Raw genomic sequence first — 26,755 nt, 5'->3', positions numbered from 1 at the left:
ATCAGGCATCTAAAAGAAAATATACATAATTTTTAATTCATTTTTAATATAATATATATTTTTTAAGTATTTAGTGTATATATATCATATTTTAAAATATATAAAATGATTTGAAATTTTAATAAAAAAAAATTTATTTACATAAAATAATAGCTTTGAAAAAATAATATTGAGAGTAGAATATATTTAGATCGAAATAAAATATTTATTTTTTACAAAAATTTACTTTTAATAAATTTTTATTTGCTTTAACAATAAAATATTTCTAAAATATCTAAAGGACGAGGTCGCTTCTCTCCGAAAATAAGCTTCCCTAGACTGAACAAAAGTTCTAAGTAGAGTTGTTAAACAACTCGATTTGGGTCAATATGTAAGCCTCGAGATTTGGCAAATAGAGGTCAAAAATTTTCTGTCATAGTATTTGTAAATTTATAATATTATTTTTTATATATAAATATCAATCAATAATATTGCGTATTGTTGATTGGTAGAAATTTAAACAAAGAAATATAATAAATAAAAAAATAATAATATATTATTTACTGCGAATATATTGTGAATATTTATAGATATGTATTTTTTAGTATTTATTCTATTTTTTTGAAGATTTGAATTTGTTTTAAATTTGAATAAATTCTTAATAATAATTTTAATGAAATAAATTGAAAATTTAATATTTAAAAAATAAAATTTTAGTAAGAAAATTGAGTTACGTTGAGTTTAAGAAGTTGTCATAATCATGTTGAATTTAAGTAAAGGCCTTAGAAATTTTCTTCTACCAATGAGCAAAATCTCAAGGCTTATATAATATTATTTTGGCTAAAACCTTAATCGGGCAGTTAATACTAATTTTTAAGGGAGAACTGGGTGTAAGGACAACATTATAGTCAATAAAAAGTAATAATTTAATCTTATTTTCAATTATAGTCAACAAATTTTATACTACTTTATAATGATTGATAAGAAGAGACGTTGTTCTTCTTTTACATTTTAGTAGCATTTTTTACTCTCTATTTTATTTATATTAATTTCAAATGTCAATCTTTTTGGAATGATTTTTTTACCTGATCATGAGGATAATTATTTACTAAAATTACGCTAAATTTCTAGTCAAAATTTATCATAAATAGTATTATATTAATATTCCAAATTTGAGAGTTTTATCAAGCAAAATGTAAATAAAACCAATATTTAATTTTATTTATTCCTAAAACTACTTTTATGTTTTTTGCATGTTGCTAAAATTTTCAAATTCGTATCATATTGTTAAAAACCGCATGGCACATTCATCTTTACGAGTATCTCTCTGTCAATTATCCTCGGTCCATGATAAAATAGCAAATTTTCAAACTTGTAGCAGATTAATTTTGGAATCAAAAAAAGAAAAAGCTAATGTTAAATATTTGCTTATATTAATATAAATATCAACTTAATTTAACAGATGGTTTTTTTACCTGAGTGCTTTGATTATATGTCAAGGAATAAAGAAGAATTAATAGAACTAGCTGAAACACTTGATGGGCCTTTGATAGCACAATATAAAAATCTTGCCAAGGAAAATACTATATGGTTATCTCTAGGAGGTTTTCATCAAAAAGTTTTTAACATTTTATAAATTTAATCTATCAATATTTATTTATCTATAGTTACAACCATTATGATTACCCCCCCTTCCTTATTCTTATCCATTGCATAAGATGTTAAAATTTGGTCTATGATCCTTTAAAATTTTGTTGACAATAAGTCCAATATTTTTTTTTCAAAATTAATTGTTTTTATAAAAGTAACTTCTTGTATAATATCACAGCATAATAATCTGATATAATATCCAGGCCCATGTGAAAGGGGAAATGGGTGAAACAATTATTTAGAGCCACTAAAATTAGAATATTTAAGGAACATCTAATTATTTTTTATACATTTAAAAATAGAAGATAAATTAAATAATCATAGATTATAATTTATATATAATATTTATTTTATATTGAATAAATATAATGATATAAATAAATACTTTCAAATTAAATAGCCATGGAAAAATTTGTGTTTTTAAAAAAATTATTATGGCAATTTTTTATTTTAGAAAAATTTTGAGCCTAAGCATATCAATTTTTTAAAATATTCTATAAACAAAAAGATACATTTTTTTAAATTTAGGATAATCTGTCAGCTGACTCCTTCAAATATTTTCCAGCACCATTTCATTTCAGTGTGTACTACTAAGCTCTAACTTGAAATGGTTGTTTTATATATAATTTTATACATCCATAAATGCAAATGGCCATGGTTCACAAAACAAAGTATGAAGTTACAAAGATATCATTAGAAAAACCTAGAATTAATGAAGTTTCAGGATAATGCTACTTCTGGAATATCATTTGTTTTTTTAAGCAATTTAGATGAAGATTCTTTATCAAAAAATGATTGAACTATAAAAATATTGAATATTTTGAACCAAAATAAATTCCCTATTTATTGAATGTAACATACTAATCACACCTTCAGCTTCTGCAAAATTGGGCTTAATGTAGCAAATTTTGTTTATCAAACTCTCTTCCTTATTAGGGGAAAAATTTTATATTTTAAATTGTATTTTATTGTTTTAAATTTTTATATGTTATATTATATCATACAAAATAAAAAATATTATATCCAGTTTAACATGATATTATTCAGCATTTTTTAAAAAAGGTAAATATTAAAGCATGTATCCTGGATATTAATAAAGCACCTAAAAAGTATGAATAAAACAAAAAAAATAAAAAAATAGGAAAATTAATAATACCACAGTTTGGTGTTGTTAAACACTACTTTCAAAAGTAGCTTGCTATTTATTGCTAATGCTATTTTCCCAAAAAAGTAATGTGCTATTAATTACGTTTTACGCTACTCTAAAATATTTTTTACTTATCTCTATTTCCATAAATAAAAATATGACTAAAATTTTAAATTTATATATAATTTATTTATTTTTATTGCATTTTTCCATATTATCATCCCCAAGTCTAGAGCGATGATCCGAAAGTGTAAGTTTACCATACTAAATAATTGCTCAACACTTACACTTGTAGGCAATGTAGTATTAAATTTATTATACATATTTTTTATATAATGAAAATCATCAAAAATATTAATTTGAATATTTTTAGATTTAAAAAAATGCATCTAGAGGATTTTCAATAGTATTATTTTTTTTAGAAAAATCTTCTAGTAGGTGGCGTTTTTGATATTGCTAGGGTCAGTCTAAAAATAACAGTTAGAATAAAAATTATGTAGGTGATAAGTAGCATAAATGTTCATGTTTGCTGATTTGGCCAGACTATAACCCTTTATCTTTTTTATCTATTGAACTGATTTCTCTCAAAATTGGTCAAAATTTGAAAGGATTGAAATAAATATTTATCATGTTTTAATAAAATTTAGAAATAGATGAATGATTAATTTTAAGCATGCTTAATTAACATCCAGATAATAAAGATAATAATTTATGATATATTTTTGGAAGATAAATGAGTCTGATGATAAAATGAGATCTTAGTATTAATTATTTAGATTTACTGTAATTCATAATATGGTTAGTTGATATATCATGTTTGGAGGGGACTAGAAAATCAACTTTTACATAAACTCATCTAGCTCAAAAGCTATTATAGATACAGCTTTGATTCAAATTTTAATTTAAAGATTAAGGATTGGGCTACACATTGACATTAAATTTGTTTGATATATTTCCTTTAAGTTTTCTCAAGCTGAGGCTACTAATCTTATTTGATGATAAAACCTTCTGGCACATCTTACAACGAAATTTATATCCTGTGTTAATTTTTTTTTATCGAGATTAAAATATTTTGTGAATTTAGATAAAGGAAATTCCATATTATCATCATTTTTCAGAGAAATTACTTTTTCGATATGATCTATACTAAAATTATCGACATTTTGAATTTTAAATTATTTTGAAAAATAGATGTATAATGCAGATTTTTAAATTTTAAAATTAAATTTAAAAAAAGATCATGATTTTAGAATTGATTATAAAATTTGAAATATATTTTATTAATTTTTATGTTTATTTAATGTATAAAATTCTAAATTAGTAGCGAGCTACTGCTGCCACTATTTTTTATAAAGTAGCATGCAATTTTAACAACACTGCAGTGGCGTTGTCAGGATTTATTTATGGGGAGGGGGCGGGGTTGGTTTAAAATTAATCTTCTTTATGAACATTCAATTGTTTATATCTTATACTAGTACAAATACTTTTAAATGCTTATAATTATTTAATTATTATCGTCCAATTCCAACTTATATTTCGTTATGAATCAATTATTAATTTCAGATTTCTAATGAAAAGGATGCCTTGAAAAAGGTATATAACACTCATATTATAATCAATGACAAAGGTGAAATAGTCAGCACTTACAATAAATATCACCTTTTTGATTTGGATATTCCAGGAAAAATACGACTCAAAGAGAGTGACACAACAGCATCCGGAAAAGGTTTTGTTAAACCTATAGAAACTCCTTTGGGCAACATTGGATTATTAGTAGTAATATATTTATATCTATTTTTTATGATTGTTTTTACAAAATTACATAAATTATTATTTTTTAAAATAAGATCCAAATTTGTACTTCCTTCTTCTGAATTTAATTGAAAGATCCTAATATATATATTTATATTATTTTATAAAACAATTGCCATCACGATAAAACTCTACATTGTTACGATATCCGTTTCCCTCGAGCCTCATCATTGCTGCGTTTTCAGGGCGGGGCCCATATTCTGACTTACCCATCGGCTTTTACCATACCGACGGGTTCCAAGCATTGGGAACTTCTGAACAGGGCCAGGGCCGTCGAAAACCAATGCTACGTCATATCGGCCGCCCAAGTGGGGATTCACAATGATAAAAGGTCATCCTATGGTCATTCCATGATTGTAGATCCGTCAGGAAACGTTTTACTAGATATGGGAGGCCCGGATCAAGCTGTCAATCAATGCAAAGTTATAGAGTTGGCCACTAGTAAAGAGGAACTAATGGGTCTTATCGAGAAAATCAGAAGAGAAATGCCTTTAGAGAATAGTTTAGCCGTAGAAAATAAGGTGAAATCTATGATTTTAAAACTGATTTAACTTTTAGACTTGTATCCCATACATTATTGCTTACACAAAGTAAATCAACTGTTATTCATGAGATTTTATTTTTTGGAACGTTTTAAGATGAAGCTAATTTTTTTTTCTTTTTTCAATTAAAATGCAAATTATTTTATTATTAATCGTTTTTTCTTAAAAATAAATCTACTTTTTTAATGGCATTTTTAGAATTTCTTTTTCGACCACGACGTTTACAGAAAATTGATTCAATGTTCCAATTTAGACCACGATGAAACGGAGGAAGAGGATCATTACGAGAGCTTGTTACCTATTGACGAATCGATTAAAGTTCAATAATTTGTTTTATACACTTGCCCCACTTATTTCTTCTTTTAAAAAAAATTATTGTATGGCTATGTCTAAAACCAGATTAATTTTAAAAAATTTATCGGATAAACTATTATGTGTTCAATGGTAATATAATTCACTTTATTTTAACGGAAACCTTTACGTCCAATTATTACTAGATATATTATTTTATTTTGAATCATTCTTATTTAGGATTAGAAGATTCCTTGAATAACTTTAAACGAAGTGTTCTTACTTTTATGATAAACTTACTGGACTCTTCTTCAGGTGAAGAAGAAAATTCTAAGAATCATTCAACATGAATAAATAGGTGGTAACTAATAATATAGATGTTAGACAATTTACATATATATGTATAATAGATATTTGAATTCTCAAATGGGTCTATATATGTAGAGTAAAATAGCTATGCGATTTTATAAATTATTATTTTGAGGTTCAAGTAGAAGAACTCTCAGCATAAACCTCTAAATAGAAGATAGGTTAAAGACTTCTATACCCATCCCTCCCCCTTAAATAAAAATTATCGAAAAAGGAAATCCTAATCAAAACTACTCCCCTTCATTTTCAATGACGATTTTGCTTCATAACCCGTTTCCCCCATTTTCTTGATAGAAGTTTCTAAGAGAGGCCATAAATAGTTAAACTCTTCAAAAGATCTGTGTAAAAAAAACTTTGGACAATTGTTTCTTATTCTTAATCCACTAAGAAAGAGTAGTATTTTTTATGCTAGTAGTAATCAGGTTTGGATGTAGCTTTAAATTGATATGATAAAACTATTACATTAGCATTAGAGACCAAAGTACTCGAAAGCTTGTTTTAAGTATATTTAAATATTTTTATACCTTACTGATACTTATTTTTATTTTAAATCAAGTACCCTTTCGGTCCTGAAGTAACCATCCATCCTTCTCTAGTGATTGCCCGAAATCTTCACGCTTTCGCCTTCCCGAATCGGTCACCTCTTTTACCCGGCCACGTTCTCATCACTACCATTAGGGTATATAATTTATATAATATCGAAAAGTCATGAATAAAATTATGGCAACAACACAAGATAATATCTTGAATAAATTAATGAACAGTTTTAGTAACGTGTCTAAGATTTTCAGAATCCATCCAAAAAAATTCGAGAGGTTTAGCCCGCAGAGATTCTATTTACGGTTGGCTTTGAGTTTGGTCAGTAATAGTCGTTGTGGAGATCGATGACGCTTCTTTTCGCATACAAATTCAGTCTTTTCTTTTAATTGAATAGATTAAAATTTTGACAGTTAAATAATGCAACATTTGCATTTGGGGTTGGGTAAAGTTAGTTTTAACTTATCTGTCAACTATCCAATTATTGTTTAATCAATAGCAATGCTATTTATTTTATTTTACTTTACATTTTTATATATTACCTTTCTTTGGGGATCTTAGTTACGATAAGATCCTAAATGGATATGTTTAAAACCAATGCCCAGACATTTGTAGCATTAAACGCCATCCCTTTTGTAGCTCTTAATGCCCTGTCTTTTGTAGCTCTAAATGCTTTGCCTTTCGTAAGCCTTTTGTAGCACTAGATACCAAGTTCTAAATACCCTACCCTTTATAGCTCCATTTTGTATGACTAAATGCCTATACTTTAATGCCCAGCTTGGATTTTTTTAAATTCTTTATAATAAACGAAATATACAATTTGCCTATTATAAAAAAAATTAGATATAAGTTAATGTTATTATGTAAAAAATATGCATTTTTTAAAAAAATTAAGCTTCACTTGTTATAGTTAAAGTAGGCAGGGAGTTAAACAAAATTAAGAAAGTATTTTAACATTTAATTTTCTTTATTTAAAAATTTTAAAACTACTAAATCTAGTAAATTTTACATCTATATTTATACTTTACATAATCAGTTAATATAAAATCATTTTAAACCAAACTATTAAGTTAATATTATAAGATCAGTCCGTAAGGTTAATATTAAGTTAATATAATGTAAATAAAAGAAATAAAAAAATCAGTCCGTAAGGTTAATATTAAGTTAATAGATAGTGAAAAAGAAATAAAAAAATCAATCAGAATATTTTAACAGTTATATTTATATAAATTCACTGATTATTTGAAAAAAAAAGCTATTCGATATCGCCACCATTTTTTTATTTATGTATTTTTTTAAAACTGACGTGGAATTTTTAGATCCATAACCCTCCTGAATCGCTCATGTTAGATTGTTCGCGGAGCGAAGTAGCGGCTCTTTTCGATTTGGCTAAAATCGTGGCACGCAAGGCGTTAGCTCCCACGTATTTTAATAACAATCCAGTAAGATTTTAATTACAAAGATTATAATCTCATGCTTATAAATATTAAATTATTAAAAAATAACTTTCTTTTAAAATTATCATGCATAAATTCAATTGTAAGATTGGTTTGGAATGTTTGATCAGTTAAAATTCAAACTAAACTTATATTTTCTTTGAAAAAAGAATCACTTTTAACTATTAGTGTTGATATCAGTCCATTAACTAAATACTTATTTTTAAAGAATAGTGCACCTTCGAAAAAACCTATCCTTTCACCCGCCCAACAGATTGGTTCCCACACGACGACACCTCACGCTAATTTACAGCTAATTGATTCATCAGGTCCCGCTTTCACTGTGACGGTGCAAGACGGTAAAGCAGCGGGTGCTACGGTGCCTCAAGTGCATGTGCATCTCATACCTCGTCACAAAGGAGATTTGAAGAAAAGTTAGTGGCAAGTTACTTATCATTTTTTTTTCGCATTTCATTGAAACCTGAAGCCATGTTAATTTTATTTTCTTATATAATAAAATATTGGAATTTGTCTTTCATTAACTGACTATGCTTTATATCACTTGGTGATAAAATGATCACATGGTTCTTCTTTATCTTTATTTTCATATAACGCAGTTTATATTGGATATTTATTTTAATTTTTTATTAAAATATTTTTAAAATTCTTATTTCTCTTTTTACAGAACCATAACCACATTTGAGTGATCATCTGACGACTTTTATCAATGTTTCATAAAATAAAACGTACCTGTACATTTTTTTTAACGCACATTTTATAAAATTGAATGTTGTATGAGAAGCAAATATTTAAAGGAAATAGTTTTTATTGATTTGTCTCTAAAACATTTTTTTAAAAAAATATAAATATTTATTCACTGCAAAAATAACTAATTATTTTTTTTAAATTGGATAGATAATGAATTTTAAAAAAATTTAAATTATTTTGATTATTGTATCAATATAAATTTCCCAGGGACCCAAAAAAAGACTGGCTCTGTGCCGGTCAAAACATCATGTTTTGCTTCTGTTTCGGAACGTTCTATGAGGCGTTCCAAAAAAATACATAATTTTACTTCTATTAGATCTAAGTATTAAAATTAAGATCTCCTAATTATATTTTTTATTTACATTCTGCGCAGTTGTATTAATATAAATTTGAGTGCAAAAAAACGCATCACTAACTTGGTAGCAAATTTTCCATTGAACTTTGAAACTTTTTATCATAATATTAATTTTAAAAACAATTAAACTTATCTTAAATTTTGAATTAAATTTTTATTTATGTAATCTTTAAATTACAAGTATGTAATATTATTATGTGAAGCAAACTGGAACTAGGCCTGATTCATAGTAGAATCAGAAACCTTTATTGGCTTATGGGCCTAATCTTATATTTTCTAACGGGTCTAGTACGAGAAATATTATGCTTCTCCTAAAAAAAATTTATGCGGGCTATGGCCGAGCTTACTCAAAAAATTAAGGCCCATGCAGATCTCTGAGCGGGATCTGATTTGACAGCTGAGACGGAGACATTTTATAAATATTTTAATGATTTTTAATTTAAAATCTATAATGCTTAGATTATTATCATGAATAAAATTATAGAAAAAAATTATTACTAATAATGAGAAATTGATTTCATAAACAGATTTTTAAAATCGATTAGCTGTTGTTTCGGATTGGATCCTACTATGAATCCAGCCTTAAATAAAGAAAAACAAAATATTTATGAACGAGCCATTACAAGTATTGTATATTTAAAATTATTGTAATAAATTAAAATAATATAATATTCATATTATCTTTTGGAAAGTTTTCCAAATCACCCCTCCCTACTTATAGCATATAATTTCCCCCAAGTTTCCGGTCCCGGAACATTCCGTTTAATGTTCCCTGGTATTTCCTAAAATTAATTATCCTTTTATTTTCTTCTTATAATGATCAGAAGATGATTCTAACGCGGATGTTGATGACAACGAGATATATCGCAGATTAGCAGAGCGTGATGCACAAAGCATTAAACCTGAAACAGGGAATTGGAGAACTGTAGATGATATGGCTAGGGAAGCTGACATATACAGGAAAATTTTGTACAAAAACGGGAGTGATAAAAATTATTTTTGTAGTTAAAGAAGAATAAATTTATTAATATTGATAAATTTGCTTTTATATTAATTTCACCTTAATAGTTACAAATGTATTTGGAAGTATTTATTATAATGTATCAAGAGTTTAATATAAATCAATTATTCTTTAAATGTTACTCATTAGTCATATTTATCTAAAATAATTCTTTTTTATAAGAAAAATTTTTGGCCTGGATATAATTAAAATAAAATATTCTAGATATTTTTCTAAAAAGTTTTTTTATTGAATAAATCCCGTTTTATTTATTAAAAAAATATAATTTATTGAAATTTATGAAATCGAGTTTGGCCGCATAGTGTATAAATGCGAAAATCATTTATTTTTTCTTGAAATTTTTTTTTGATTGCCACCAATAAAATTGTATAATATTTATATATTTTCCATCGCTTCAAATATATTGGCGGCCATTAAAATGTAAAATTATATATTTTTTCATCGCTTCTTGAATAAATTTTTTAAGTGAAAGTTTGATAAATGCATGTTCTGAAAACGAATTAGCTTTTGTTGCATGGCTGTGAGTTTCATTCGTTGAAGTGAAACAAATCTCTTAGCATTAATGCATGCAATATCAAAAATTATAGCCATATGATCGATTATGTTTTTTTCTACTTGTTTTACCTTTCGATATTAATTCTGGTTATTAATTTTACGGCACAATATTATAAATATTTTGATATATTGTTAATTTACTTACTCTTATCTAACAAAATTACTTATTTATTCTCGAAAAAAAAAATCTTTCAAAAAGTGAGGATCCCCATAATAAATTTTCAAAAACAAGGTTTAGTTGTTTTTAAAATAAGTTATTTTTTTGGAATGCAATTACAAAAGTAACGAGTTAATTTTCATACTACTTTTAAAAATTATGATGATTTCACAAATTTACAATTACTGTTTTATTAAATTTGAAATATCTGTCTATTAAATATAATGTATCATTTAAATCAAGCACTCCTGTAAAACGTTTTTTTTAGCATAGGAAAGCCTAGCATATATTCAAAGTAAAAATTTGTATTAAAATTAAGTGATAAAATAATCAGATATATCAACGTTTCTACTATCGTATAAATGGTAAAAGTATTAACGGTAAAATACCGGTTAAGAATATTCGTGAATTTGTTAATGCATTTGATGATTTATATAATGAAAATATTGCAGAAAAATGGGCAATGAAAAGAAAATGGGAGAGTCATATTACTCCTCGCGATGTTAACTGAGGAGATAAAGGACAGAACAAACGATAATTTAGACCACAAGTTTCGTGATGCTAGTTAGGGAGATGAAAAAGGATTAGGAAAATAATCAGGAATATGACAAGAAAAATATAGCTTCCATAGCATTTTTTAGAAATACAAATCTATATTTTTTTTTACTATAGTGCATCCACAGAAATGTTAACATAATTTCATTAGAATAAAATTGAGAACATTATGTTTCCATTTCCTTGGCAACTCGCCTGAACTATAAGTATGTCTCTAGTTAAACCCATCATTTTTCAAAAATAAAAATTTATTTATTTTTTATTCCTAGATAAATTAGATATTTCATTAAAGCCAAAATATTTATATTAAGATATACTAACCTTAGTTTTTTTTTGTGGAATACAATTAATTATAATTTTATTTTTTTAAAAAATTTATATTTAGTATATTATTGTCTTTTAAAAAAGTTGAAAGTATAAAATAAAATCGTCTGCTTAGTCGACTGTTTTATATATTTTTTTAAAAAAAAGAATAAAAATGGCTAAAAGCAAAGATATAGAATTTTCTCATATCATAAACGAAATCAATAACAATATAGATCAACAAAGCAAAGAAGTCAATAAAAAGCTACACGCCATACGTGCCTTAAATGACAAAGTTAACTTATCTAATATATTTTTTTTATCAATTGTACTTGATTTTTAAGATTGCCATAACAAATACATGTGTCAATTCTTTAAGAGAAAGGTTAGAATATCTGCGGTGTCAATCAAGTATAGCTTCATGCGAAAAGAGGAAGTTGAATAAAAGTATCGCTGAACAAGATTTAAGTATATTAAACGATTTTTTTATGCTCAGCTCAAATGCTAAAAATCTGTTTTAAATCAAATAGTTAAAAATAGAAGATTCAAACATAAGAATAGAATTGGTAATCTTTAACTTTAATTATAGGAGATAACTTTCTAGAGTTATTAAAGATACATACATATATAAGTATCTTGAAACTGTTAAATTCATCAAATTCCGATAAAGTTATGCAATTTTTTTTTAAAAAAATGTTTAATTAATTAATTTTGTAAATATATTTTTATATTTAGGATTAGACGAATCAATTGTTGAGAAAATGAAAATCGAAAACAATGTTAAAAAGATGCAAAATATAATTGATAACTTTGAAAGAAAAATTGTCAAATTTTCTAATAAAAAGGAAGGATGATATTTTAATTTTATTATCTAAAAGTTGAATCGGATCAATTCAAACTTTTCGACACTAAAACACAATATTTTTCCAATCATAAATTTTAGGAAATAAAGAATATTTTAAACAAATTACTTTTTTAATAAAAAAAAAATATGAATCTTTATTGCACTCTATTATTATTATCTAAAATATTGACAAAAATTATATAAAATATATAAATAATTTATCTTTTGTTATAAAATCAAATAAATTGATTATTTATGAGAAATAATAATCTTGATTCAGCTTTAAATTTAACAACAAAATAGTTTTGCCCATGAAGATTTGATATAGGGTGAAGTTGCGCCATCCTAAATCAAATAAATTATTTTAAAAAACATAACAGATTTATAAAAAAACAAAACAGATTCATAAAAAACAAACAACAGATTTGTAAACATAATAAGATACTTTGAGCACGGGTCGGTGCATCACATCATTTATTCCACCACCGTTGTTTTTGCTTATAACTTCCACTGTTATTGGTTGGCCTTTTAGATTTTTGTCTATTATTCACAGTAAAAAAATTATAGCTGAGTTATTAAAGTGCTTTAAACGCACTATTTAAATTGAGCTCACATTGGCAAAACTAAACAAATTATCAAATATATCATAAGGAATACATGATTAATATTATGACAGGTCTTATTCGGTTCGATACAAGTTTAAAAAATTTTAATAACTTTATTCTTAAATTTCAAAAATTTAGAATTACAAGTACACATAAAAAAAGCTAACTAATATTAGTAAAATTTACTTTTATTCATCATTTTCCTATTTTTGATTTTATCAATAGATTCATAGTGGTGGTGAATGGGGTGTATTTGTTCTCGAATTTCATCGTAAGCCGGGCTTGATTTATCAGTGCCCAATAAAGAATATTTATCTTCCGTTTCACCGGCGCAGACTTCGTATTCGGTAACGTTAGTCCTGTTTGGACTCGATTCGTAACCACTGCTTCCGTTCTCTCTAGAGTTTACTTTAGGTAAATTATGAGCTGTCACCATTTCCGAGATGTGTTCATAGTTCAAAGAGGATGTCGTTTTTTCTTTTTCGTAAAAATTAAAAAGAGATCTTAACGAATCTTCTCTACTCAAATTTGATTCAAAATTATTCGGAGGTTCGATTAGAAAATGATTGGCGTTCTCGATATCCGTGGGTTTATATTTGTTCGATGTAATCATCAATGTCGTGTCATCTCGACTTGGATTATCGGCCGTAAGATGTAAACCTAAAAGGTTGTTAAAACATGAACACGAAAGGCTATGTGTTAAACAATTTGTTGACAACTGGTTTCGATTCACGGATTCCTCCCCTTTAAATTTAAAATTTAATTTAAGGGAACTTTGATTTTTAGTTGAAGCTATGTCACGGTGCGGTAAAGCAAGTTTCTGCGATTGCCCGCCAAGTAGAAAATTAAAATTATAACAGTGAAATTGAGGATTATTTGAGCATTGAGGTCGTTCCGTAAGATGCTGATCGTCTAGACCGTAATAACGTGTTTTCAGATAGTTCTGAGTGGGCGTCTTCGTTGTATAAGAGATGTCTGTCATACTATTGTTTAGATAAATTTTTTTGTCGCGATGACGATTATTGGCGTAGATATCGTTTTCTACGAATATGTTGGATCTGCCTATATTTTCACCTTTCACCCATGTGCTATTATGAATATCTGCCGATTCTTTTGTACTATTGTCATGCCTTTTACCCATGTGACAATAAGTTGACGTGACAAAAGGATCAACTTTCATTACCGGTTTATGCTTGGCCGATAACTCGCTTATAGAAATCGAATGAGAGGTGGTTCTAAGGGTTTCGGAAGTCAAATGTTTTTGAGGTTGACTATACAAACACGGTTTGGTAAAACTGAATTTTACGTTATCGTGATTATTCTTTAGGTTCAGAGATTCCGAGAGGTATGGAATGTCAACGAAGGAAAGATTAAAATCCGTCATTGTGTCTTCAGCGCTTTCGCTCATAAATACATTTTCTAAATCTTCGTGTTTCTTGAAAATGTTGTTCAATTCGTCCCCTATGACTTGCAACTCTTTTATATTTATTTCCAAATCCGTTTTGTTCGAATGTTTAAGCATTAAATTTTGGGTGTCTAGTGATGACGTGACATTTGGTAAAATCATGTTGGATCGCGAAATAACCTGCAAAAGTGAATCACAATTCGTAGAAGTGAATTTTTTTAATTTACTCGTTCTGCGTTGACCGATAGATGGATTATCAGTAAGCTCGCATACTTTGGCCACAAACGTATTATTACTTTCATTAACTGGGAACGAGTTGATATTGGAATTTTTATTCATGGCAACTTTATTTTGTATATTCTTTAAAAAATCCGGGGAATACGGCCCGTCAATCCAAGTTTCTTTCAAATTAGGCGCCGTGCTCAATTTAAAGGGACCCTGGAGTTCGTTTGAATCTTTAATAATATCCATAAAACCGTTAATATTATCCAGCTGCTTCCGTTCTACGGATTCTTGGTGAGGCCTTGTAAAGTGCTTAGACTCCCTCATTTTTACGTGCTTGCGATTTAAACTGCTGTACATTTGACCTCTGTCAAAACTACCGTCGACTTTGAAGGAATATTTTTTGTTTCTGGGAGGTGGCGTAGAGGATAAGCAATGCAGAGGCTTATCCTTGACAAATTTTTTCCGGCTAGATATATCGCGGAGGGGCGCCTTGCCCGGTTTTATTATAACTTTGTTGTTGTAATAGTACGTTTCGCTGCCGTTACTTTCCAGAGAATCATGGCTAAAATACTTTTTATTCCCTTCCACCAATAAACCCGGTCTAACGTTTTGATTTTTCTCCCGATTAGTGAGGTATATATTATTCTTGGATTTGTTTAATTGAATCGGCAGTAACTTGTCCAGATTATCGTAATTGTCGGCATGATATTTGCGCGAGTTTTTCGATAAGTATATAACGGTCGGGTAGGATTCTTCGGTGCTGGAATTAAAATCGTCAAAATAATGGTGAAACGGATATCTTTTATTTGATTTTTCCTTGAGCAATGGAGATCCCATTTTATTAAAATAACGGATCTAAATATTAAAAAAAAATATTAATTCAGGGTTCTGGACCCTACGTTCGGTAAGAGTTCAGGTTTGTATTTTTTAAAAAAAATTTGGGTTCACCAAATAGGCCGACCAAAGGGGTCCGGTATAAATATAAATTATTATTATCTATTTAAACTATTGATCGAATAAAAGAAGAATCGGGTTTGATTTTATAAATAGAAATGTTATCGGTTAACGGTTCTATGAGTCCCGGATCCAGAGGTCAGGGTTTGGTTTAGAACCCGGTATTATTTATTTAAATTAAAGATTGAATCCCTATTTTCTTTAAACCTGTTTGGATTCCTTGTTCGTATAAATATCCGACAACATTTTTAAAATTAAATGATTGTATACGTATTCATCTTGAGTGTTGTTAACATGGCTAATAATATTTATTGCTGAATTTTTAATTTGATCGTAATTTCGAAAATCCCTGTATACAATTTTATTTCAAAAAAAAATAAGATAAGATAATTATGGGTAAAAATTTTTTTTATATTTATACTGGTTATGATAGGAATCATCTCGAGGCAGATCCAATAGAGAATATATAACATCTCTTAGTTCAAGGTATCTCTTAATATCGCGGCCATTAGGTCGAAGATATTTATCGTAACTTTGGTTATTGGCCAAACAAAGTACGTTGATTCTACTGTATATTTTACTATCTAATTAAATACATAAATTAAATAATTTTATCATTTAAAATAAAATTTGAATCAGCGAGAAAACTATATATAATATTTTAAACCGCTTTTAGCATGTTGTCTGATTCGACTCGGATTTTTTAAAAAAAATTGTCCGGTTTTTTTAAACTCATATTTTTATGGTTCAAGCGCGTATTTGCGCGGCCATAATTCTTAAAATTACACCATTTATATCGAGCCTATTCGGGACGGATTTCGGTATGGGCATGCAGGTTAATATTTATTATGTTAGAATATTTACTGTTCGTTTTGTCGGCTAGATAAAACCTTTTCAAACTTATTACATAGAGCTGGTGATTGGTCCGCGAGTGATCTAATATCATTATATTAAAATAGAAAATGCTTTTAAAAAATAAACAAATATATATATTATTTGTACAAATTTCGGAGAACTGAGACTATATTATAGTAAAAAATTAAATCATCGATGCAAATGACGAAATTTTCAAGCCCGGTTGAAATTCAGTATTTGAACCTACCCGGTCGGTTCAAATTTGTATAGCTATGACCGGTTCCTACTAAGGTTGTCCGGCTCAGACGGGTTTTTTCCAAATCCGTGAAATATATCCTATGAATAACCAATAATGATGAAGATTTAGGTTTCATGATTTTCTTATAGCAATAAACACAAAATGTAGGAAAGGGAGGGGAGAGAATCGTATTTATGAATGAATGATCATAATAGCAGGTTTAACATAGTTAGGCTTTGGGAATATTTCTTTTAATTAAGACCGCCGGGCATTATATTCTTTGCAAGCCCCGACCCCAAATTTCATACCCCAATGTAGTCAAATCGAGAATATTAAACACAAATCAAGTTGATATATTAAAAACTAGTGATCTGCATCGGGCCTAATTTTTCAAGCTCGGCCCGGACCGAATTTTTTAAATATAGAAATTAATTTGTATAATTACTCAAAATAAAGGATATATGTTATATGGCGTTTAGTTTCTATAAATAAAATCAAATATTTTTATTTTACATAAAAAATTCAACATTAAAATTGATAAATTTAAGATATTAAAAAAATATTTACAAGGCCCGACCCAGCCCGAACCCGATTTTTTTTAAAAAAATAGGTCCTGTCCGAAGCCCGTTCTAGGACAGCTTTTAAAATCTTTATTTAAAAAGTATTTTTTTAAGGGTTTTGTAAAATTTTAAAATTCTACGATGGCAGGTATTAATGATAACCACCTGATAGGTACATATAGCAACAACTCACACGATTCCAAGTCAGACCACTCCACCAACTCTTTTAATTCATTAATTCTTTTCGTTGATGAAATAAATTCGTTATTTTAGCCAAAATATATTTACCTAAGCCTCGAAATTTCGCCTGCAGGAAATCACAGATTATTGATATCAGTTTACAAAGGTCCTCCAAAATAAAATATTTCGCCTTTTTTTTACATTTTATATACACAAACTTCGAAAATAAATTTTTACTTTGAAAATCAAAATACATTATTACAATTTTACCCAATATATATAATTAAAATATTTTGATGATCAAAAAAAAGATTATTTTATATTGGCAAAAAATTAATGTGTAATCATAAAAAAACCAAAAAAAAAAGAGAGTATTGCTGGAAAAATTTTATATTTTTGATATTTATTTTCAAAACAAAAATTTGAGGGAGGCTACCATTAAAGGACAAGACAAGTTATATTTTAATCGATATATTTTCATATTAATCAAGTTATTAAAGGACAAGATAATTTGTATTTTAATCGATATCGATAAATTCATACTAATCAAGTTTTACAAAGAACAAATTTTTATCAGTTTAATATTAATGATTAGATAATTTTATTTTTTATTCAAACAAATCCTTATTTATTTTTTTCAAAATATTAAATATAATTTATATCTAAATTTATAATCTTTTGAAAAATATTTTGTTTTTAGACATAATATGCTTTTCGAACAAAAATTACAAATCAAGATTTTTTAATTTCTTCTTTTAAATTTCGCCCCATAATCTTATTACGAATATCAAATATAATAAAAATTAATGTCATGTCCATGGTCTAGATCATATTCGCGATAAATTCAAATAATTTTATGATAATATTTTATTTTTTTTAAAATATATATATATTATATTAGCAAAATGCAATCTTATAATCTTTGGGGAAAAATAGAAAGAAGAAAAAAAAAATTGCTTATTGGCGAAAATAAAGAAAAAGTAATAATGTGAAAGTGATTTAATGTCGATATTTTATAGTTTTAAAAAATATATCATTATAATATAAATGTCTACATAAATGATGGGGGGGGGAGGGGTGTAGAAGGCGCCTTGATTTCTATATCTTTCAGATTTTATGTAATTAAAGGTAAATCTAGAGCTAGCCTTGTTGGCTTCAAATTTTTCTTTCTCTCATTAGGACGCTACTAGATATGAGTTCGTTTTAGTCGGGTATAATATATTAAACCGTTACAAATTTCAAAAAATAAGTGCATAACATAAGCGGGGTTATTTTTCAGATTTTGTGGAAAGAGGTAAATATAAAGCTAGACTTGTGGGCTTCAAATTTTTCTTTCTCTAATTAGGACGCTACTAGATATGAGTTCGTTTTAGTTGGGTATAATATATTAAACCGTCACAAATTACAAAAAATAAGGGCATTAACATGAGGTATTTGTTTCAAATAATATACTTGAATGAGTGAGGTATTCGTTTTTAAGTGTATCGACTAATAGGGAAGAGGCACGGTGATTAAGAACGATCGAAAATTGGATAGGCGCAACAACTTAAAATATATAATATTCATATAATTTAAGGTTTATATATAATTATATAAATATATATATACTTTCGTTTGTATTCGATTGAGCTAACGGGATCAAGGACTTAGAAAAAGTCAATTCGAAATGAGGTAGTTCGGATTCTTTTTTATATCCGATCGAATCGATTACTTTGGAAGTCAAATATATCGCACCCGTCAATAGTCCGGTTTCGTGAGCTCCAAATCTGCCTATCAGGGAATCCAATATTTCTGTTTAGAAAACAAAATATAAAAAAACTTTAATTTTTTTAAAAAAATAGAACAAAACATAAGAAAAGAATTAATCACTTTTTTTTGAAGACTGTATATAGTAAAACACTTTCTTTCCTTCTTTCTTTCTTTCCTTTCCTTCTTTCCTTTCATTCTTTTTTTTCCTTTTTTCCTTCTTTCTTTAAAGAAATATAATAATATATAATCTAACCTTGGTCCGAGGTACCGCTGACTACAATGGTGGAAGATTTGCCATCGAAAAAGTCGGGAATTATATCTTTCAAAATATGAAAAGCATTTTCGGTCTAAATGAGATTGTTATTTTTTTTTGTGAAAAAATTAAAATTACGAAATCAAATTCTTATTACTATTATAAAATCTTTTATATTTGACCACACAATTATGAGCCGATAGGTTCGGTTCGACTTAGATTTTTATATCATTTTTGGCTTATATTTTATAAATGCAAGATAATGAATTGGTTAAATGACCTTTTATATATCATTTTCCAACTGGTTATAACATATATATTTTTTTAAAAAAGGTCTGAACGACGCGGCCCGAGTATGTATTTAAAAAAAATATATATTTAGATAAGCGCAGGATTGGATGCGTAATTTTTAAGCCCTGGTCCTGATTTTAAAAAGTATACAATTTACGTCTCCATTCCCAGCAGCTCTGAGGACGTATATTTAATCCAAATAATAAAAAAAATTGAGATTAAAGTTCATGTCACAAGTCTAAAAAAAGCTTAATTTTGCCGTAATGAACGTAACTTAACTAGAGGTTATAAAAAATGGCTAAAACATGGTGCCTAAATTTAAATTTATTATTTTTGAAAAAAATTTGTGGAAAGAGTAGGGTCTATAGCTCCACGTGGCATCACACCGATTAAATTTAATAATACAGTTATGGCATCCTTTAGCGATGATCACCGCATGATTAGAACTACTATCTTTGTCACTATAAATGAGGCCTTACCCTGCAACTCACAGTTAACGCGAATTCGCGACTAAGTATACAAAAATTAATGTAATCATATTTTATATACTTCGCAAGCGTCGTGTTCACTGCGAATACAGGGTTATGGCGGCTTAAAGTGTCCCGACAACCTTAAGATATCAATACTAATATTATTTTCTTGGATAATTAACTGGAAAAATCATTTTTCTATTATGATAAAAAAATCATATATTCAGCCTATCATTTATTTCAATTATATTTATATCATCATACATAATATATTATCTGTATATAAAAAAATAATTTTAAATTAGTAAAAATCAAATCAACAATTGATATATCTTCTCAGTTAAAATTTTCACCCCCCCCCCCCTCTTCTAAACATTACTATTTTTTTAAGATGAGTCACGGTAATTATGTAATTATATTACTATTAGTAACGAATGGAAAGGGAATATAATTTACAAGATTAAAATAAAAGTGGAGATGAAAAATATAATCGGAATTTGTCGGGGGAAAATTCTTTAAGATTTAGGTATGCCCCGTGGATTGAATTTAAAAAAAAATATTATAGTTGTTATTAGTGTTGTTAAACGGCTCGATTTAAGACGTTTTGTAAAAAAGGCTAACTCAATATTTGAGCCAGAAAAATATTGTCTAAGCCTCGAGATTTCGTTAATAGATGTTCAAACCTTTGTGCCACCTATGAGCAAAATCTTAAGGCTTGCATAATATTTTTCCTAATAAAATATTATTGTGTTACAACACTAGGATATAGAGGTATAAATGAAATCTCAAACTCAAAATATGTATATATAATTATTATATTTTTTTGGCAATAACTTTAATATTTTTAACGATGTTTATCTATTTAATCTCTCCATCGACAAATACTGCAGATAGAAATCCTGAAATCCCTAATTTCCAATCTCATAGGATTTTCCATCATAAGATTATCATTCTTTTCAGTTAATATTTCCCGTCTCCCTATTTTTTTTTAAATTGTGATATTTCAATCAGGACAAAAAAAAGGAAGAATAGGAAATTCGGGTCACGAACCGGGCAAGCCTGTATAAATCTTAATCTGTTTCTACTTCGATTTTTTATACCTTTTTTAAAAACATCATTGATAACCCAACGTTAGCTTCGCTAGCTCTCATATGCTTTGTACCAAAGAGATTACGTTGCGTTAGCCACTCGTTTTAGCGTAAATAAAATGAAATAAATGGTTTTCATTTAAATAATCTTGCAAAAAAAAACAAGTAATAAAATTTGACATAATTTGGGAGTTTAAACATTTTAGGATAATAATTAGTGTTGTTAAACGACTCATTTTGAGCCGATTTTTAAAAAACGGCTAACTCAATATTTTATTAGGAAAAATGTTATGCAAGCCTTAAGATTTTGCTCAGAGGTGGCACAAAGGTTTGAACATCTGTTAACGAAATCTCGAGGTCTTAGACAATATTTTTCTGGCTAAAATATTTGAGTAAAACCGTTTTTAAAAATCGGCTTAAATCGAGCCGGGCCGGTTAACAACCCTAATAATGATTATACAATAAGCATAAATATTATGCGCTCATTAAAATCAAATTTTTTTTAAAAAAAATAAAAAAATATATTCAAAATAAGTATATTCTTTTTTAAAAACAATTATAAAAAACGTCCAAAAAATATTTAAAATTTAATTATTATATCATTTTTTTTAAAAAAATTTAGTCATTTCATAAGTATAATATAATTGACATTTTTATAAATTATACGGTAAAATTTCACTTCAAAAGTTTTTTTTTGTCCCCTCCGCCTTAAATAAATATTTTGATATATTTTAATTTAATAATTATTATATTTTCCTTCTATTTTTCTTTGCCTAATAAATCTCAAAAATAAAAAAAGAATTAATTCTTAATTTCTCGCTTGAGAGAGCATAATTAATGGAATATGTCCATTCCCAAAGATATTCATAATTGTTATTAACATAAAAAATCTTATCATATTTTTTTAAAAAATTTTTATATTTTCTTTTCTTTTTATTTTAAAAATATATAAAAATGTAAAATATAATTGGTCTCAGAGGTGCCCATTTAAGAAGAAGAAAATATTTGTCCCTTTTTTTTAATATTTATTATATTATATTATATATATATGAAAATATAAATTATATATTTATTTAAATTTACTATTATAAACAAAAAATTAAAGAATATAAAATGAAGAGAATATTAATAAAATTAACGGTTTTAAAATCAATATTCATTTTTTTTAACAAATCTATTAATTCGACTAGTGTTGTTAAACGGCACGATTTGAGCCCATTTTAGAAAAATATCAAACCCTGAAGATTTTGCTCATAGATGGACATAAAGGTTTTTGGACATCTATTAGCGAAATCTCCAGGAGAAAAATAGAGCCATTTAACAAAAAAAAACTAAAGGTGACAACTGAGTCTGCTATACCAAATTATGGATAGTTTGGATTTTAAAAAAAAAATAAAAATATAGATATAACTCGAAACTTTAATTCTACGCCAAACCTTTAAAAAAAAATTAACCAATTATTCATTTATTTAAATTTAGAAATAAGAATAATAAAGTTATCAATCACCTTATACCCCCCTTATCATTTTTTTTAAACAAACAGATTATGTTGTTTCGCTTTTAAAAATATGACCACCCGACTGAGATTTATAGCTAAAATAATATAATTGTAAGTCACGAAATGTAGCTTATAGAATCCATTTGCCAAATTTCGAGGCTTAGAGAATATTCTATAATGGGGTATTTTATACAGGGGTAAAGGTGACTCGAGCCAGAGCAGAGTTTATTATTGCCAGGGTTTTTTTTTTACTTTCATGATTTATATATTTTTTTTAAATATTATAAAATTTATAAACTAAAAAAGATTTAAAAAATTTCAATTATCAAAAACAGATTAATTAATTTTTTTTTTAAAAAAACAACCTCATTTATTAATTTCATTTATCTTTTTAAAATGTAAAATTAAAAATATTGATAAATTTTTCTCGATATTCAAATATTTTTCCCTTTTTTTAAAGACTTTTTTGTTTTAAATGTATGTATAATAAGTAAGAATAACATATCCAATTTCAATAGCAAAACCTTTATTATAATCATCATAAAATAAAATATAAATGTTATAAGTTGGCTGATCGTAAAAAGAATAAATAAAACTTTTATATTCTATATTAAAAACATTAATTGTAAAATTACATTGCGATTTGCAGATGCAAGCAGTGTTTCCATTTTCCAAAATAGATGGATGGAAACTTTAAAAAAATTTTTTTTTTTTATTAGTATTCATTATTATAAAAAGATTTGTTTTATATAATCCCCCCCCCCCTTTTTCCCTTCAGTGTCAAATTACTAACAAAAATATTTCATTACCGTTCCTCATCTTTTTAATATAATAAGCTAAATTTTATATTTAACCCTAAACTCTCAACAGTTATTGATGCAAAATCGTTCCATATGAACGGCTATCTCATTATTGAGGAAAATATTAGAAAAGCCTGAAAATTTTGCTCATAGATGGCACCAAAGATTTGGGCATATATTTATAACGAAATCTCGAGGCTTAGGCAAAATTTTTGACTAAAAATCGGCTCAAATGGGGCAATTTTGCGTCACTACTAATGGTCATATCAGATCTTTTATACATGTTTATCAGGAAAACATTAAATGTATATTATTTAAAATAATTCTTTCCACTTCATCTAATTATTCTCTCTTTTCTTTCTTTCCATCTTCCTTATCTATCAAATCTAACTTTGTTTTTTTTTTTAAATTTTATAATTATAAACTTAAAAAAAAAAATAATTTTAAGAACAATAGTTAAATTTAAAAATATTTATTTGTGTGCTCTGCCTAAGGAATAGGAATTCCCTAGGTTCGGATGTCTGCAATTTAATTTTGTGAGCTAAATTTTTTTTTTAAACTGAGTTATAGGAGAGAACAGGGTATTGGTAGACATTGCAATTGGTGAGAATATAAAAATACTGAGGCTTTTGTAATTGCTTATTTTTTAAAAATTTCTGCTTGAGTAAGTAGAGACTATTTATTTTGGTTGGGAAGGATGCGACACGTATATAATCCCAAATAAGGAATTTGCTCATAGCCCAGGGGATAGTGGTCATCTGATCTTAGGCCGCCATCTGTTGAGAGGTTGCAGGGTTCTAAGATATTAGGTATACGAACTTTTTTTAAAAGGAGGCTTAATAATTTATTTATTGAATAGTGTCGTTGATGTCTACCTTAACTTATGATGCAATTGAGGGCAAACGTTCGAACCTAAGGAATTACTCGTAGGCAGAACATACAAATAAACATTACTAAATTTAACAATGGTTCCCCTTTAGGAACCCAATTATGCTTTTCTTAAAATTAGTTTTTTATATTTTTCTTTGTTTTGTGTTTAAATTTAAACCTTGATGGAGCCGGGGGAGAAAACGTAATCAAAGGAGTAAGTCGGAGATTTATTCAGAGATCTAAATCTCGCCTTTAGATCCAATACCTCTGCGTTATTATCATCATCCAACCAATCATCGTTGATGACGGAATCGTTCAAATGTTCGATAAATTTTAATGAGATTTTATTGCTCGCGGTGCATGATGAGATGAACGAATCACTGGCATCATTATTCTTATTTTCTCCTTGTCGGTACAATTTTACATAAACCTTAATCTTTAAGAATTTTTATAATATTGTATACCATTTCTTTACACAAGAATAGAAATTAATTCAAATAAATCCTCCTATATAACGCTGAATTAGATACTAACTAAGCACTTAAGAATGATATAAGTTTCATCGTTAGTGCTTTCAATCAACTTTTAAGCGTGAAGTTGGTACAAATTTTTATTTTTGCTTATAATTTTTTTTTCTTAAATTCGGCTACTATACGGATTGAAGCACTAATAAGCAATCACGAAGCACTAAAAAATGACATATTCATCGTTAGTGCCTCCAAATGTTCGGCCAACTTCACGGAGCTTGAATTAGATCCTGAAAGTTTTTCGTTATGACAGTTAGAACTTAATGAGTAAATAATGTCAATCAACTTGTCGGGGCGGGGTTTATTATTTATAAAAAAACTGGACTGGATTCAAGTTAAAATTCGTGCCAATATTTGGATTTTAAAAAAAAATTCTAACAAATTAAATAGAATGATGTTTTTCTAGGAATCGCAAAAAAAAATTCAGGGTTTTCGCTAGAGGTTTGGTGGTGCCTGTCCAAGACAAAATTTATTTTGATGTACATGTCTAGAACTGTTTTAATTTTATAAAGCGATAAAATTGATGGTAAATTATAATTAATATTTGGATAAAACTTTCTTTTTTAAACTAAAATTCTTAGGATAATTTGGTATCTTAACACATTAATCGCATTATAAAAGTTTTCAAAACAGTTGTTCTAAACATTTAGGGTTACTTAATAAGCTACTCTTTTTTTGATGATTTACTTAAGATACATATAAAAATAAATTTTGGCGTTTAAATTTATAAAACATGTAAAATTTTGTTTAATTTAGGGTTGTTAAGTAAGCCACCCCCACCCCTCCGCCTTTAATGCCAATGCTTCTAAGGATATCAAAAATTATCTAAAAATCTAAGAGAATTTTACCTTAGAAATCGGGATGATTCCTCCACGCACACGCTCGCTTGGAGGATCGGGAGGTTCCCATAAATTATCGACGGATTCTTGACGAGAAATTTTCTTCACGATATCTGACACGTATGAAGGAGTAGGAATGGATCCTAAAATATTGTTTGGATCTTTCATCGATATTTTCTCTCACGAAAACCCTTCTTCTTTTTTTTTTAAAAAAAAAATGATACGTAATTTTTTTATTTTTCGGGAGGAGATAAAAAGGTTGTAGTAGAAAATGTCATATTTTTGATTTTTTTAACTATTTACGGAAATGGAATGCAAAAAAAATTTTTTTTTTGGATTACCTAATTCACATAAGAAAAAAAAAATCTAAGTTTAACTGAAGAAAAAAAAAGATAATTTACTTTAATAATTATTTATATAAAAAATTATTTTCTGTGAAAAAAAGGAAGATTTTTTTTTTACTTTTTATTTATTTATTTTATTTTTTTTAAAAATAAAAATAAAAATAGGGAATTGTAAAATTGGAAGAGGGGGGGGGGGAGATGGGTTAATCCTGACTAGGAATTGAATGATCATTGTAAAATTAAAGAAAAAATTTAAATGATTACATGAAAGATTAATTTTTGAGAAACTTTTCCAATTTTTATCTTCCTCGCATAGACCCATAAATGATAGATCCTATAAAGAATATAATTTTTTTTTTTTAAAGGAATCATTTCATGAGTTGCGGTGCTTAAAATGTGAATTCGGGCAGGTTTGTTTTTCTTTTTTAATTTTATTTTTTTCTTGTTTATAATTTCGCGTATTAATTATTATTATAAGCCTAATTTTTATATATAAAAGTCGTTAAAATGTAAAAATCTTCCTACATATTAAATACATTAATTACTATATATAATTTTTTTTAAACATAATTATTTTGTGTGCTAAACGCATTAACTTTATTTTTAAAAAGAAAATTTTTATATGGATCAAATCAAATGTTTAATAATTATTATGTAAAATGTTTATTAACAATAAATATAGA

At 27.1% G+C, this 26,755-nt stretch overlaps 2 protein-coding genes and 1 long non-coding RNA gene across 3 annotated transcripts; 2 read left to right on the top strand and 1 right to left on the bottom strand.

Annotated features, from left to right (window-relative positions):
• The first annotated feature begins 1,277 nt into the window (after window positions 1-1,277).
• On the top strand, window positions 1,278-10,313 carry LOC135924021 (nitrilase and fragile histidine triad fusion protein NitFhit-like). Its single transcript, XM_065459069.1, has 9 exons — window positions 1,278-1,394; window positions 1,442-1,597; window positions 4,340-4,552; window positions 4,726-5,109; window positions 5,329-5,448; window positions 6,347-6,469; window positions 7,647-7,769; window positions 7,993-8,197; window positions 9,711-10,313. Exons 1-9 carry the CDS (start codon window positions 1,278-1,280, stop codon window positions 9,893-9,895), a joined length of 1,626 nt encoding a protein of 541 aa, XP_065315141.1. The 3' UTR covers window positions 9,896-10,313.
• A 1,334-nt stretch (window positions 10,314-11,647) lies between these two features.
• Window positions 11,648-12,267, top strand: LOC135923301 (uncharacterized). Its single transcript, XR_010571179.1, has 3 exons — window positions 11,648-11,772; window positions 11,822-11,945; window positions 12,213-12,267. It is a non-coding gene; the product is annotated as an uncharacterized LOC135923301 (long non-coding RNA).
• A 281-nt stretch (window positions 12,268-12,548) lies between these two features.
• Window positions 12,549-26,354, bottom strand: LOC135923716 (uncharacterized). Its single transcript, XM_065458623.1, has 12 exons — window positions 26,337-26,354; window positions 25,738-25,925; window positions 24,541-24,798; window positions 19,346-19,439; window positions 18,952-19,134; window positions 18,796-18,888; window positions 16,375-16,446; window positions 15,932-16,094; window positions 15,718-15,859; window positions 13,113-15,411; window positions 12,767-12,861; window positions 12,549-12,666 (listed from the first exon to the last, which is right to left on the bottom strand). Exons 2-12 carry the CDS (start codon window positions 25,894-25,896, stop codon window positions 12,610-12,612), a joined length of 3,615 nt encoding a protein of 1,204 aa, XP_065314695.1. The 5' UTR covers window positions 25,897-25,925; window positions 26,337-26,354; the 3' UTR covers window positions 12,549-12,609.
• Between the last annotated feature and the right edge of the window lie 401 nt (window positions 26,355-26,755).

This window comes from Gordionus sp. m RMFG-2023, chromosome 2, assembly GCF_954871325.1.
Source record: "Gordionus sp. m RMFG-2023 chromosome 2, tfGorSpeb1-WG-v2, whole genome shotgun sequence".
Classification (NCBI taxonomy): domain Eukaryota; kingdom Metazoa; phylum Nematomorpha; class Gordioida; order Chordodea; family Parachordodidae; genus Gordionus; species Gordionus sp. m RMFG-2023.
The sequence above is the reverse complement of the archived record's forward strand: the minus strand, read 5'-3'. Positions and strand labels throughout refer to the sequence as shown.